At 29.5% G+C, this 15992-nt stretch overlaps 2 protein-coding genes across 2 annotated transcripts; both read right to left on the bottom strand.

The window, feature by feature from the left end:
• Positions 1 to 1540: 1540 nt before the first annotated feature.
• Positions 1541 to 3306, bottom strand: LOC145555513 (putative indole-3-pyruvate monooxygenase YUCCA10). Its single transcript, XM_081617247.1, has 4 exons — positions 2695 to 3306; positions 2363 to 2596; positions 1962 to 2084; positions 1541 to 1720 (listed from the first exon to the last, which is right to left on the bottom strand). Exons 1-4 carry the CDS (start codon positions 3304 to 3306, stop codon positions 1541 to 1543), a joined length of 1149 nt encoding a protein of 382 aa, XP_081473373.1.
• Positions 3307 to 7656: 4350 nt separating this feature from the next.
• On the bottom strand, positions 7657 to 11096 carry LOC145556692 (putative indole-3-pyruvate monooxygenase YUCCA10). Its single transcript, XM_081618349.1, has 4 exons — positions 10485 to 11096; positions 10097 to 10330; positions 8744 to 8866; positions 7657 to 7848 (listed from the first exon to the last, which is right to left on the bottom strand). The coding sequence occupies exons 1-4, from the start codon at positions 11094 to 11096 to the stop codon at positions 7657 to 7659; spliced, it is 1161 nt and encodes a 386-aa protein (XP_081474475.1).
• Positions 11097 to 15992: the final 4896 nt, after the last annotated feature.

The following is a 15992-nucleotide window of genomic DNA, read 5'->3' as shown; positions in this document are numbered from 1 at the left end:
CAATTGCCCATGATATTCATAATACGAGTATTTATTTTTTAATTATCGAATGGGTCTAAGAGAATAAAAAAAATTGTTTGTAACAATTTTTATTTTATGTTTGTCAAGATATAATTTTTTTTTTTTTTTGAACTGCAAGATATAATTATACTTTTGTAAAAATAAAAGAAAAAATAATAATAATAATAAAATCAACCATTAATGTCTTCGATTATACATTTGTAAATATATATATATATATATATATATATACACACACACGAGTGCTTGAATTAGATTTTACTGTGGAATGTGTAAATAGTGTACTGTAAAAAAATTACATGTAAAAAGGAGGAAGCAAAATAATAATAATAATAATAATAATAATAATAATAATAATAATAATAATAATAATAATTCGTTAGGAGAATTAGATAAGGATGTTATTGCGTTGCTGAAACGGGTTCAGGCGTTCGCTAAGACGCGGGATATTGGTGCTCGTGCAGCTGCTCACATCTTTAGTAGGATCGGGTTCGCTATAGCTAGAGGGGTGGGGGCCCAGATTGTATCTCGGCTCCCTACCAATTTTTTGTAAATTGATTGAATTTGTAGGTTTTAATGTTGATAATAATAATAATAATAATAATAATAATAATAATAATAATAATAATAATAAAGAAAAACAAATTAACTTAATTGGGTAGGTAAGAAGAACAGTCATATTAAGGCCCTGTTCACTTCACCTTAAAAAAAGTATTCAGTAAAAATAATTTCAATTCAATAAAATTAATTTCAGTTCAGTAAAAATAAGTTCGGTTCAACAAAAATAATTTCAGTTCAGTAAAATTTAGTAAACTTAAAGAAAAAATATAATACAAAATTAGCAAAAAATAATTTAAGCTCAGCAAAAATAATTTCAGTTCAATAAAATCAATTTCAGTTCAGTAAAAACAATTAAGTTCAGTAAGGGTCTGTTCTCTTCAGCTTAATTTCAGTTCAGCTACAATCAGTTCAATTTAGTTCCTAATTTCCTTCTCTTATAAAGAATTCAGTTCAGCTCAGTTCCTAATTTCCTTCTCTCATAAACTGAGTTTCCCCGACAAAAATATAAACTGATGACTAAATTATCCCTACTATTCAAGATTAAATATTCTTATATACCCTTTAATAAACAAATCATATTTATCATATTGATAAATTTGAATTTGCTCTTTAAAAACTAGTACTTTGTTGTATGTAAATATGAAGTGGTTGTATTTTGTATCACATGAAATCCACTTAGTAGTATATAACATCATCGAGAAGGTTGCTCATACTTTAGTATAAATTAAGTTCCTTTGTAACAATGGTGCTAAAAGCATGAATAATATGAAAAATAATTCATAAAGGCAATATGTTGAAAATATTAAAATTTTATTTCACATCTATAAATGTAAATAGGATTATTAGCTTAACTATGCAAAATCAAAACCAGAACTGTATGGACAACATTATTGATAAACAAGGCGATCTTGAAAATTACACTAACAATTAAAAATTCATACAAAAATTTGGTATTTCTTCAAGAGCGAAGCATAGTCTTTAAAACTATCTCAATATCGTTGGCAATGGCTATGGCATCCTTCGAAACACCTTGTAGTCCCATTCTTGACAATCCAGCACAATACGAATTATTGTTTCCTTTCCAGTGAGTTGGAAAACGATTCTTTGGAAATCCATCGCTATTTAGTATATCGTAATCCTAACAACAACAACAACAAAAATCATTAAGCGCTTATGCAATAATAATGTAACATACTTATTACCGCTTGTTAAGATAAATATAGAAAAGAAAAAAAAAAACATAAGGAATATGATGATGACCAGATTCTGTTGTGTGTGTGTTTATGCATGTGTGTATTATTGTACTACATTTGCGTATATATTAAATACTAAGATTGAATTATTATTCAAGTCTCATAAGCTTGAGGTAATGTACATACCTTGAGCCATTCACAAGCCGTGCTATTATATCCGGTAGCAAATATTATTGCATCAAAGTCTAATTCAACTTTATCTTCAAATATGACTCTGCTCTTGTTAATTCTCTCAATTCCAGGTAAAACCTATAATTTCCACAGATAAAAAAGATAAAAGGTGAGAAATTGGCATATAAAGTATCGAATAATAAATTCAATGGGTTTTTTTTTTTTTTTTTCTAATGGGAAGATTTTATGGTACTTAAAACTACTTAACCTAACTTTCTTTGGTATTAGCCAACAATAAAACAACAAATTATTTAAGGGATGGAATAATATTTCCTTAAATAATTTGTTGTTTCATTATTGTTGGATAATACCAAAGAAAATGTTAGCAAACAAATATTCACGAGTAGAAAATTTACCTTAATTTTTCCAGATTGAATTTCTGCAATGGTTCCCACATCAAGAACAGGACTTCTTCCCTTTGTTGCCTTAATTAAAAAAGGACCTTCATTTGGTCGACAAATTCCATACTTTGACAAATTTCCATACATCAACATGCTAGCAAAAGTGACTAAAGCATCCACTGTTGATAAACTTAAGTATTTCAGCAAGTGCATCCCCACGAAGATCATTTCTCTTGTAACCACATGAACCTATATGATTTGATCAACAATAAATTTAATTCACATGCACACTTTATTTGTGTTCGTTATATCTATAAGATAAAAAATATGATTAAAAAAACACTAACCGAATTTCTGATAACAATTGAAGTGTTGGCTCCTGAATTACACAGATCATAACTAATTTCCATCCCAGAATTACCACATCCAACGACCAACACATCTTTGTCTTGAAACTCACGACCAGATTTATATTCACTGGAATGTATTATATCTCCCTTAAAATCCTTCAAACCAGGGATTTTAGGGATGTAACCCTTTCCATTTTCACCTGTAGCGACAACCAAAAAACTTTCCACGAAAACTTTAGTTATTTTCACTAATGTGTCCTTAGCTTCAACTAGCCACTTTCCCTTGGCTTCATTAAAAGATGCAGATTCAACAGAGTGAAAGTATCGCGGCCTGATATCAAAGTCGGAAACATAATTATCAATGTACTCTATGAAATCATTCTTACTCATATATTTTTTGGCATGTGGTGCATGAGGTTTATAGGGTAACGAGCAAAATTCTTTCGCTAGATGAAGATGACATCGATCATATGCTCGTTTCTTCCAAAGAGAAGCATAACAATCTTCTTTTTCAAGAACAATGTAGGGAATAGATTTTTTGGTTAAGCATGCAGCAATTCCAAGCCCTGCAGGACCTGCTCCTACTACTAGGACTATTGTTTCCTCCATATATGTTCTTTTATATAATTTGTTTTGATTTGCAAAAAAAAAAAGATGTATATTCAAAGGATGGAAGAACTTTGGAATTGGTATTTTTGATGACTTGGGGAGAAATTTGGGACTAAATATATAGTGTGTTTGGGATTACCTCTCCAGATTGTTTAGTATGGATATATAGGATTATAATAAAGGGTTGTACTGTAAGATTTTTCAAAACATATAGATAAAAGCCTTCTTATGGAATATGACAATTAATATTGGTGCCATTTCCTTGATATGATGATTTTAGTATCTTTTGAGATGAGCGCATTGGCATGTGGTGTTAATAATACTAAACATATTGAGTTATTTTGACTTCCTAATAATTACAACACATAACTTACTAGGTCATGGTAAAATGTAATGTATCCAAAAGGCATTCCTACATTTAATATGAATAATATGACAATTAGTATTGGTAAAATTTAATAATTATTTATGTGATGAGTTGGTATTGTGTGGAGGGATGGAATTGGCATGTATGTGTCGTTGTTACAAATAAATTTTGGGACAATTTGGCATCCTAAGCTAAGATCTACCATATATAACTTAATTGCTAGGATGTGCAAAAAACTTTAGAATACAAAAATCGTTTCCTAAATTTAATATGAACACAAAATAGTAAACGACTGTCTGTATTATTGATTTCATTTTTCATTCACATTTAATTTTTATAAAGTCTAAATGAGCTATTCAAATTTAGCCATAAACCAATCCTCTAAATCTTTCAGTTCTTTCTGTCAAAAAAAAAAAAAAAAAAAACTTTCAGTTCTTACTTCGCATACAAGTATTACATAATTAATTATATTTTCACATTGAATTAAATGAAAAATGAAAAAGTTTGTAGGTAAAAATGCACTAAGTTTTACTATTTAAGGATAAATATTTAATGCAAATTCGTATCTCTATCCCTTTAGGGATACATATATCATTAGCCGAATAAATTTCACCCACCCAAAAGATATATTGTAAAAATATGGATTTTTTTTAGTATAAGATGCCTAATTAATTATCTATCTAAGGTCATGTGTGTGTATTTGATTTGCTAAAGCCATGGATTAGCTAAATTAAATGTCTTTATATGTAAGTAGACTATACTGTGATTATAATAATGCTTAAATGCTTATCATATAGATCATATATGTGTATTGGATTAGCCAAAATCACGAATAATGGATTTGCTTAAATTAAATAGCCAATGTATATAGTACATAAATGTACTTTTTTTTTTTGAATAGGTACATAAATGTACTTAATTGTGATTAAAATGCTTAATTGTGTATCAAATTAGAGGTCATATAAATGTGTATTGGATTTTCCATAGCTAAATCAATGGATTAGCTAGCTAAAATCAAATATCATCTTATGTACATGAACTTATGATTATAAGATGTAATGCCTAATGTATATTGGATTTTTCATAGCCTAATATATATGGATTTTCTTAAAATAAAATATCTTATGTGCATGATTGACATCATAAATTTGAAAAAATAAAATATTGAGGAAATTTATGTTAAATAGAAAAGCATTTGTGGATTCATTTGATTTTACCATGTTTGGTATTGATTGAAAAGGTAAGTCACTGAAATAAAAATGATATACTTCATATCATACCTATCCCATCTACTTATGATAAGAAATTACACTACATATCCATGTGAACTGATCTACTTATGATATGATATACTTCATATAATAGATCAAATTATACTTTTGAGAAGAGACTTGCCTAATTCGTGTTATTAAAGTTGTCATAGTAAAATGTACAAAGGAACTATATCTAAATATCTTGAAATAAATGATGATTATTTAAGAAAATATGGAGTAATAATTTAAATTTTTTAGGGTCCATTTAATATCATTGTAGTTTTTAGTTTTTTTTTTTTTTGGTATTTTTTAAAGTAAAATTATATATGTCATACAAAGAATTAGTAATTAGTTTGACTTGTTGAAATAATAAATATTAAGAAAACTGACAACAAAAAAGTGAAAGTGAAAATTGCTTCTTTTTTTATTTTTTTGTTTTAAAATATAGAAAACTAGAAGAAAAAAAACGCTTAGAATAATAAGAAATAAGCCCATAGGTTTTCGTAATGATTATTATATATATATAAGAACAAGTGGTTTTGAATTACTTTCTATTGTTGCTTTTTTTAGGAAGTAAAAACAAACATAAGAACAAGTGGTTTTGAATTACTTTCTATTGTTGCTTTTTTTAGGAAGCTCTAATGGTTAGTTTACCCTCTCATTTTTGCCCAGCCTTTTGTTTTTAAGGGCGTGTTTGGCGCTAGCTTTTGAGTAGCCTTTAGGTAGCTTTTAGTGGTTTGACCAAGTCAAACCACTACTCAACAAAAAATGTGAGTGTTTGGCAAAGTAATGGTTCAAGTAGCTTTTAGTGGTGGAGGTACCTTTTATTAAAAGATAGGATTATTAGCTTTTGAAATTAGAGGTAGCTGTTGAAGTAGCTTTTGAAAATTTAAAGTATAGTTTTAAAAATAAAATATTGATTCTTAAATGTAACAGCTAGTCAACCACTACTTTACTGAACAATCATACCTAAATTATCTTTTTTTCACAGCTAGCAGCTTGTTGACAGCTAACAACTATCTCCACATCTACAGCTACCTTCACAACTATATTTTGCCGAACATGCCCTAAAACTAGTTGTTAGCCCAGATAATGCCCTGGGTCATCCGATGAAATATGAGATTAAAGATAAAATTAATGCAATAATAACAACTTATCATGTTACATCAAACATAGTTTGCAAAGAGTCACATTAGCCTCTAATTAGTGACTTAAATGATTCCACGCACAAAATTTTTAAATGTAAGCCTAAGTTTATTGGATTATATTGACCATTGATATTTGATTCCTTTTTTGGACTCTACATGTTTGATAGGAATTTTTTCATATCAGAAAGAATAATTATGATGCACTTGTGTTACAATTAGTGGTTATGGTTTTCACGGTCATATTAATATTAAGTTTCATAAAATTAATTATGAAGTATTACAAAAACTAAAATGAATTTTTAATTAATATTTATAAACAATTACAATAGGAATTGAAAAGACCATGAATAATGTTGAGGCGTGTTATTGTTAATTTTCTTAGGTTTGATTAATTTCGAACAATGGTTCAATTTCCATGGATAATTTTGAAGGATTTGGGAAGGAATGAGGAGTTGCTGATTGATTGAATTGTTTGGCCAATTAAGTGTGTTTGTGTGTGCACGCGCGTGTGCACGTGCATGTGTGTTATTTTTAATTCGAATATAATTTCTCCGTTTTATAATATGGTGATCATTTCAATTTTTCACAAGAATTAAGAATATTGGAAAAAGCATGTAATAAAGTATTAAAAGTATGAGTATTTTATATGAAATGAATAATAATGACATTATATAAATGAAACTTTGGATATAGAGATATTTTATATGGAAATTGTTAAACAAAATAGATTTATTACGTCAAAATTATGTAAAATAAAAAAACTTTGACTATAACGTATTAACGTGTAATAAAAAAAACACAATATTTTGGGACACCTTAAATGAATTGCAGGAACTATATTATAAGATAAAAGGAATCTATATCAATGGTATTTTTTCATGGTTAATTATTTTTTAATTATATGAAATTTTATTTTATTTTATTTATATTTTTTAAAAGCTAAAACGTTATCTCTCCTCGTAATTAAGGTTCTTATTTACTTATAGCATTAATGTAAATTGTAACTATTTGCTTTGGGTTTTAGAAATAATATACTTAGATAGATAGATAGATACATAGATAGATGTGACTATACACATGATTTGACGCCATATTATTGACATATGACAACATAGCATGTATTAGTGTATTACCATTAAGTTTTAATAATAATATAGATATAGATGCTTATCAAGAAAATGATTCATGCTTAATGTTAGTTTGCCACGATGCCACATGATTAAGCACCTAGTACCATAAGGGAAAATATGGACCATGCTAATGTAAATGATAAGCTAAATACCTTTGAAATGTTATATATTAATCATGAACTAATCATATGCCCCGTTTTTCTTTTTTTTAGTAATATAAAAGTCATCAATTTGCTGATATAATTTGGAAAGCACATATATAGATTTGCCCCTATATAAGTAGGACTGTAGGAGCATGAACAAGTCTACACAACGTAAAACCTAAATGTAAATAGCACAACATTTTTTTTTTTATCAAGGAAAATAGCTAGTACAATAACATAAACCTTAAGGAAAAGGAAAAAAACAAAATTAACATCCGCAAAACTTAACGCTAGCAATACATAGTTTTTTTAAAATTCTTTTGGGACTACCATAGTTTTCAAAACCATATCAATATCATTAGCAATGACTGTAGCATCCTTTGATACACCTTGTAGTCCCATTCTTGATAATCCGATGCAGTACGATCCATTTTTTCCTTTCCAGTGATTTGGGAAACGGTTCTTTGGAAACCCATCATCTTTTAGTATGCTATCATAATCCTACAAAAAATACAATACAATACCATTTTAGGTTTTTATGCTATAAATTTGTAATAATATACATAGTATTTCTAATAATAACTAGTTTACATACTTGCATGCACTACTTCGACTAATTTATTAAAACATGTAAGCCGGCCAGCCGGGGTTTATGCATTTAAAAAAAAAAAAAAAAAATTGTTGTCTCTTTGTAATTTTATTTTTTTTACCCACTTTTAATTTTGAACATTTATTTTTGTTCTATTTTATTTAGACATACCTCCTTTATCTTCCAACTCTCATACCAAGTTATAATGAGAACCAAGGCAAAAATAAGAATTAGGAACTTATAATGAGAACCAAGGCAAAAATAAGAACTAGGAACTAATCTAGGCCATTAGATCATATTAATCAGACCACTCACATGCTTTCCGTGTCATTACCGACATTTTTGTAATATTTTAACTTTATAAAGTAGTTTTCAGCTTTATTTCTCAAAAGTAAATGAAAATTTAGTAAAAGTAAATGAAATCAGTCTTAAATTAAATGAAATTGCCTTAAAAGTTTTATAAAAAAAACTGAAAAAAATAAAGTTTGAAAACAGCAAAATTACGAGAATGCCATTAATAAGAGCGGGTGCAATGTAAGCCATTAGATGAAGTGCGATCAATGGCTGAGATTAGTTCCTAGTTCTTATTACTCACCTTGGTTCTCACATGATCTCAATTCTATACATATACTCATTCGGCTGAAGTGTGTAAACTAATTTGGTATGTAGGGAGAGTAGCTCACAATGTTTAGCTAAACTTAGATTTACTTACGAATGAACATTTATGATCGATGATCATGAATTAAGTGATTACATAAAGAGAGTACATATTAGTCACATAAATTTATTGATTAGAATTGTACATACCTTAAGCCATTCACAAGTCGTGCTTTTATATCCAGTCGCAAATATTATTGCATCAAATTCTAGTTCAACTTTATCTTCAAATATTACTTTGCTCTTGTTAATACTAACAATCCTTGGTAAAACCTATTTGCAAATAATAAGAATCAAGGTAAGAGATTCAGTCAGATAAAAAAATGATATATTTTTGTCTTTTTGATACTTAGCAAAATTTTCTTCACACAAAAGTATGAAAAAAAAACAAAGAATTTGTTTTCTTAAATTAACCCCATTAAATTCTTCTAACAATGTTGAAACCAAGCTAAGGCAAATTAAAAATGCCCACAAGTGCAAATTATAAAGTGCATTTTTAATATTATGAAATATATAAGCAAGCCAAATAATATGGACCTTGTGGGCATTGTTATGATAGATTGTGTTGTCCACCTAGAATTCAATAAAGGAAAATGCTATACATAGCCCTTAAGGCTACATATAAGCATTAAAAATACTCTTGAAAACTGTTTAAATTTAGAAAAACATGACAAATTCACACTAATTACACTGATCTACGCGTGTTTTTGTCATGAATTCCTAATTTTATACAATTTTCAAAAGTGTTTTTAATGCTTATATATAGCCCTAAGGGCTATGTATAGCATTACCCTTCAATAAAAGATGAAGGGGAAAAACTAGTGCTTTGACTTGGGTTTTGCTCCGGGATACTTTGAGTTTTTTTTGTTTTTTTTTTTTTTTTTTTTACAATAGAGTTAGGGACTTGTTGATTTTTTTATTGTCATCAGTAATTATAATATAATGACACCAATAAATTAGCTTACATATTTTTTTGCTTTTATTCTACATTTCAATGTGTAATTATAAATTTGTACGAAAAAATAGAGCATGATTTATTTCAAGTTGAGATTTCACAAGTAAGGTTTTCATTCATTGATGTTTGGTGTTCTAATTCAAACCTCTTTGTAAAGAAGTCCTAAAGGATATTGTATTTCAATAATTAAATCCATATGTCATCTGCAATTGACAGTTCACGATAGTAAAAACAAAGTTAACAAAATCAAACAAGAATTAACGGAGAAAAAAAGGTTGATTGGTATCCGTTTTTATTTAATGATGATGATAGGATATAAATTGGTGATTGATGATTGATTGATGATGTGGCGTTATGCTAGTGTTGGTTATGTGGCATTATACTAGTGTAAGAAGGGACACAAGTGACACAGTGAAATTTGTAGGAACGCTTTTTAGTATATAGTATACATAAAATCGTTTTTTTTTTCCTTAGCAAAAATAATAATACCAAGAAATTATTCCAATGTATAAAAGAGATGGTTAACAAAGATTAGGTATAAAATTCACCTTAATTTCCCCCGATTGAATTTTATCAATAGTTCCCACATCAATAACTGGGCTTCTTCCCCTGGTTGCCTTCAAGAAAAAAGGGCCTTCATTTGGTCGATGAATTCCGTACTTTGACAAGTTTCCATACATTAATTTGCTAGCAAAAGTGATAAGTGGATCCACAATTGACAAACTAAAGTATTTCAACAAGTGCATTCCCACAAAAACTATTTCTCTTGTAACCACATGAACCTGCATGGATGAAATTAAACAATAAGTTTATCCATTAATACATTTAATTTTTTTATTTTTTGTGTGCGTATGTGTGGTTAAAAGAAAATTTAATTTAAATTGTAACAGATAGACAAATTTAGTAGATAAACAATTTGGAGCAAAGAAGTCTAACCGGATTTCTAATAACAATTGAAGTGTCAGCTCCCGAATTACATAGATCATAACTAATTTCCATCCCAGAGTTGCCACATCCAACGACCAAAACATTCTTGTCTTGAAACTCACGACCAGACTTATATTCACTAGAGTGTAAGACATCTCCCTTAAAATCCTTCAACCCAGGAATATCAGGAACGTAACCTTTGCCATTTTCACCTGTTGCAATAACCAAAAACCTTGCCACAAAAACTATAGTCACCTTTTCTAAGGTGTTCTTGGTTTCAACTAGCCATTTTCCCGTGGCTTCATCAAAGGATGCAGATTCAACAGAGTTAAAGTATCGAGGCCTTATATCAAAATCAGAAACATATTCATCAATGTAATCTATGAAATCATCCTTACCCAAGTATTTCTTGGCATGTGGTGTATGAGGCTTCAATGGTAATGAACAAAATTCTTTTGCTAGGTGAAGATGACATCGATCGTATGTGCGTTTTTTCCAAAGAGAAGCGCAACAATCTTCTTTTTCAAGAATAATGTAGGGAATAGATTTTTTGGTTAAGCATGCCGCAATTCCAAGTCCTGCAGGGCCTGCTCCTACAACTAGAACAGTGGTTTCTTCCATTTTTTTTCCTCTTTTTTTGGGTTTTGCAAAAGAGGTGAGAAAGAACGTAGAGACTGATTTTTTGTTTTGAAACTAAGAAGAAATTGGACTTTGAGTAAGTGCTTCTTTGACTCAAGGGGGACTGTAAGACTAAATAGTATGTGTGACTATCCTAGCAGATTCTCTAGAGTTTATATAGAGGATTGTGCTATAAGATTTTTCAAAGCCTCAAATACAATCAGATGGGATATATATGACACATAATGCTGGTAAAATTGTTAATTCTTTGATTTTTATGATAGTTTTAATTAGTACCTCTTAGAATTGAAGGAGCGCATTGACATGTGGCATAACTGTTACATGACTAATTGACATTCTAAGGTTTATATCAAATAATTTGACCAGATCAAAAATTAGAAGAAATAAATAATCATTTCCATAATTACATGTGAACATAATCTTTACATATAAATGCTAATAAATTATTAAGATTTGTATTGTTTTGATTTCTTTCCTTGATAATTCTATAACCTCATGACAAAAAAAAATGTAAATACATGTGTAAACTTATAAGAAATCACTACTTATATTCCTTAATATTATCCCATTTGATTTTTAGCATTGTCACTCTAAAGTTTTGAACACGTGATCCCTGGAATGAAAAGTGAAAATTCAACCATAGTCCAACGTTACATCAATTATATTGTTAATGGTTCAAACTAAGAACAACATACATATTCTTGTGGTTACTTACAATGTTTACAACAATAATTAGTTATAACCCTAACACATCTATAATATTTGACAATAAGAAGGTTTTATAAATTTTTTTAAACCCTAACTTCCTATGGTAATGATATTTTTTTCATCCCAATTTGTAAAAATGTTTTCAAATATCATGTAATTAACAAAAATTCACGGAATAAGTGTTCCCCTCTCAATTCCACTAGAAAGCTAAGATGTCATGTCATCATTGTATGATTTAATAAAAAAACTAGTGTGCGGTCCGGACGTTGTACCGGGTTACCACTTTGATTAAATTATTTCTTTATGAAATATATTATCATCTATTATGTATATATGGTATGCATAAATGTTAAACATAATGTTACTAATTAACAAAGAGTGTAGAAAACAATTTTTAATACTATTGTTTGAGAAATGTTGATTTTATTCCTCTTAATTTTTTTTCAAACTGTTTATCTCGTTTTCTTTTTAATTGGTGCGTGTTATTTATAGTTATATTTATTTGTATAGATGACATGAATTATTATTAGCTAAGATGGTAATGAGTTATGTATTCTCAAGGTCTAGTGTTCAAAACCCATCAAATGCTTATTAATATTAATCTATCAATAATAGTTGGAATGATTTGTTAATTGGTAATGACATGCATGTCATTAAGTGATGATGTGGCACATAAACGATTTTAGGAACTTTACCATTTTTTCTCTCCATTAAGTATGCATTTTATTCTATTAAAAAAAAGTACGCATTTTATTTATCTTAAATTAAAAATAGTTAACTTAGTCAATGCATACTTTAGTATCAACATAAAATGATCATAAATGGTTCCATAAACGACTATTATAAGTATGAAAAAACACCAAATATGCCTATTTAAACGATTATCGATACCATTTATTACGACACTCGCTCAACCTATTAATAGAGTTGGTGTTGTAGTGCTGCTAAGTACACCAAAGTCATAATTAGTGCCAGAAATATAAATTTCCCTATATATTGACCAAGTGTTCCACAATGGAGAAAAAAGTGAAACTATGGTAAAGAAAAATCCACCAAATAGAATTTACCATTATTGAAGGCCACCATGTAGAATGTGTCAATATTTATTGTGAAAAAGACATTTAGAATTATGTTATGCCTAATTAATTAATGGAAAATGCTATACATAGCCCTAAGGGCTACATATAAGCATTTAATTTACTCTTGAAAATTGTTTAAATTTAAAAAATCATGACAAAAACACAATAATTACACCGATCTGCGCGTGTTTTTGTCATGAATTCCTAACTTTATACATTTTTCAAGAGTAAATTCAATGCTTATATATAGCCCTAAGGGCTATGTATAGCATTACCCTTAATTAATTATACACCCAAATCTCATTAAATTTAAATCTGATTTGGCAATAACACATACTTTATATACATTCTTAAACTGGTATAAATAATATTAACACCCTTTGATACATGTTATTATTAGAATGATATCATCTAAATTCAACTTAATACCAACGAATGTTATTAGAGTTATAAATGACTCAAACTATTAAAGACATAGAAATTCTCGAGATATCACTACTAAAAGAAGTTGAAGAACCCTAACACATTCTATTCCTACAAGAATGACGTTTTTAGTAGGACCGGATCTTGCTTTGTAACAAAGTCTTAATTTCTATTGGATTTACAATTCGTTGAGATCTTATTCCATCAGATCTTCAAACCCCTGTATGTGAAATTCTGTCATCATTCTCAAACTAATTTACGCATCATATTCTATGTATAATTTGTATCTCCCTATCCTGACCCCAAACCACTCAAATTCGTTTTGATTTTAGAATTTAGATCCATGTATAATTACACACCTAATAAAACATTTTCATTTTCGCCACAATTATCATGCTTGGATAGGAATTTCCTTAGCTTATTATTAGTTTTTCATTATCTTGTTGAGAGCAATGCAACATATATATGCGCGATATTACTATTTAATAACTTGAGTTTAATATAACCATTTCGTGTGAAATTATTTATCGTTAGCTCCGCCACATAACAATTAATGTTTAAACAACCAAGCATAAACGTGATATGGATTGTCTTTATTCCTTCAATAATCTTGCATAGTTATAGTTGCATGACCTTCTTGAGTAACTTTTAATCTATTATGGAGGAAAAAATTGCAGAAAATTTTTCATTGCATACTTATTAGTCCCTCCATCTCTTTATTTTTACGTGGTTCGGTCAATTAAACCTACATTCACTGGTACGGTGGGGGATTCAAGTGCTTCTTCACTATAATGGAGAAAAATGAGAGAATATTCAAGGAGTCTTCAATCTAATGGCTCAAAGGATGTGATCTAATTGGTCACCAAAAGAGCCATTTTATAACACAAGAAAATAAACCCTAATAAAATCATAAATTGTTCTTCAAGTATACTTGAAATAACCGTCATAAAAGAAATATGGTTTTAATAAGCATTCCATCATAAACACATAAGCTTAAACTGGACTAAAAAGAGGTCTTATCCGACTAGGCACGTCCGTGCTCCTTGTAAAAAAAAAAAAAAAAAAGACGAGGTAGAGACTCAAAATCCACAACTTTCAACCAGGCACAAACGTGCGTGCCCTCATGGGCGTGCTGTATCGTCAACAAATTTCGGCTTCATCAATTCTTTGAAAAAAAGTCTTAACTTATTTGTTTCTTATCGGAATTTATCATATGACCTGTCGTCAAAAAGCTTGACAGGGCAAAGTCGTATCCCCTAATCAAAAATAATTACCTAATTCACTAACTAAAGTAGATAGGGAAGTAGGGTCGATCTCCACAGGGAAACAAGTCTTTTTACTCCTAATTAAATATTATAATCTAAATTATTTAAGTAACCAATATTAAAAGTTGAATATGAAACTAAACTAAAAAGAGTAGGAAAAGGGAGAAAATAATATATAAAAGGATCTAGGGCATAGGTTCACCAATAAATAATATTCCGGGGTAAAATAGGGTAATCAATTATTGATATTGCATAAATAACATGATTAACAGGCTCTCGCAATTTATTAACCAACATAGATCTAACAGGCTCTCGCAATTTACTAGATCTAAGTTCTTATTGAAAATAGCCTTTAATATCAAATTAACATCTGCTCGATTCATCAATTTAATATTGCTATACTTTTACAAGCCGCAATTGTAAAATATTAAAACAATCCAATAAGAAATCATCATGTAATACCAACAATCAATAATAGTCAATCATCAATGCATCAATTAATCAGATTGTAAAGGGCTCTCGCTACTTATTACAATCACACAATTAATTTATCGGTATTAAATCTCATCTCTCGAATCTTGACTTAACCATTTATAAATTAACTTGCCTATTGAAACTAGACTTAAACATTAATTCTCATCTCTCGATTCTTGAATCAATATTGTCAAACTCATGCATAAAAGATAGGCCTAATCTAGTCACAGAGCATTAAATCAATCAATAGGAAATTAATCTAGCATTGATAATTAACAACAATAAATTTACCCCTTCATATTATTTATTAGATCCCCATAAACCCTAGAAATTAAACTACTCACACATAATTAGATATAAACTAAACAAAGCAATAAAATAAATCATGATCAAAGGAATAAAATAAATAACTAAGATTAAGGGAAAAGAAATCGTCACCAAAATAAATCTGGAATTAATCAAAGGAATAAGAACAAAGGTTTAGGGAGAGAGTTTAGAGAGAGAAAACTAAGTAGAGAGAGAAAGTCTAAAAGAGAGGAGATAAGGGAATAGGAGAAGAAGAGAGAAGAAGATCTCCCCAAAAGAAGAGACGATCTAAAAACGTATTACGGAGGAGTATTTATACTCCGTACAAAAATCCTAAACTAAAACAAATTAATACGACTCTAATTGTTTCCTAAATAAACACGCGCCCGATCGGGCGAGGCACCGCCCGATCGGGCGCGCCTTTTTTCACCTCTAATAACAATCTCGCGCCCGGCCGGGCGCGTCACCGGGCGCTCCTCCCGCCCGGCCGGGCGCGCCTCCGGGCGCCAGCCTTTTTGGCCGGGCGGATCATTTGGGCCAATATTTGGACTTCGATTGGGCTCCAATTCTTCGGGCCAATCTGGGTTTCCTCTTTGGGTCTTGAATACTCGGTCCAAATGCCC

The sequence above is a fragment of the Chenopodium album genome, chromosome 8, assembly GCF_948465745.1.
Source record: "Chenopodium album chromosome 8, dcCheAlbu1.1, whole genome shotgun sequence".
NCBI classification, from domain to species: Eukaryota; Viridiplantae; Streptophyta; class Magnoliopsida; order Caryophyllales; family Amaranthaceae; genus Chenopodium; species Chenopodium album.
Note: the sequence above shows the minus strand (reverse complement) of the source record. Positions and strands in the feature narration are given on the sequence as shown.

Bases quoted from the DNA above. Each gene is read 5' to 3' on its own strand.
- LOC145555513 (XM_081617247.1), bottom strand. From the start codon at position 3,306: ATGGAGGAAACAATAGTCCTAGTAGTAGGAGCAGGTCCTGCAGGGCTT. The intron at 2,085-2,362 runs GTAAATTTTCTA...TGGAAATTATAG, and splicing joins TTCAATCTGGAAAAATTAAG to GTTTTACCTGGAATTGAGAG. The intron at 1,721-1,961 runs GTATGTACATTA...TGTTGTTGTTAG, and splicing joins CGGCTTGTGAATGGCTCAAG to GATTACGATATACTAAATAG.
- LOC145556692 (XM_081618349.1), bottom strand. From the start codon at position 11,096: ATGGAAGAAACCACTGTTCTAGTTGTAGGAGCAGGCCCTGCAGGACTT. The intron at 8,867-10,096 runs GTGAATTTTATA...ATTTGCAAATAG, and splicing joins TTCAATCGGGGGAAATTAAG to GTTTTACCAAGGATTGTTAG. The intron at 7,849-8,743 runs GTATGTACAATT...TATTTTTTGTAG, and splicing joins CGACTTGTGAATGGCTTAAG to GATTATGATAGCATACTAAA.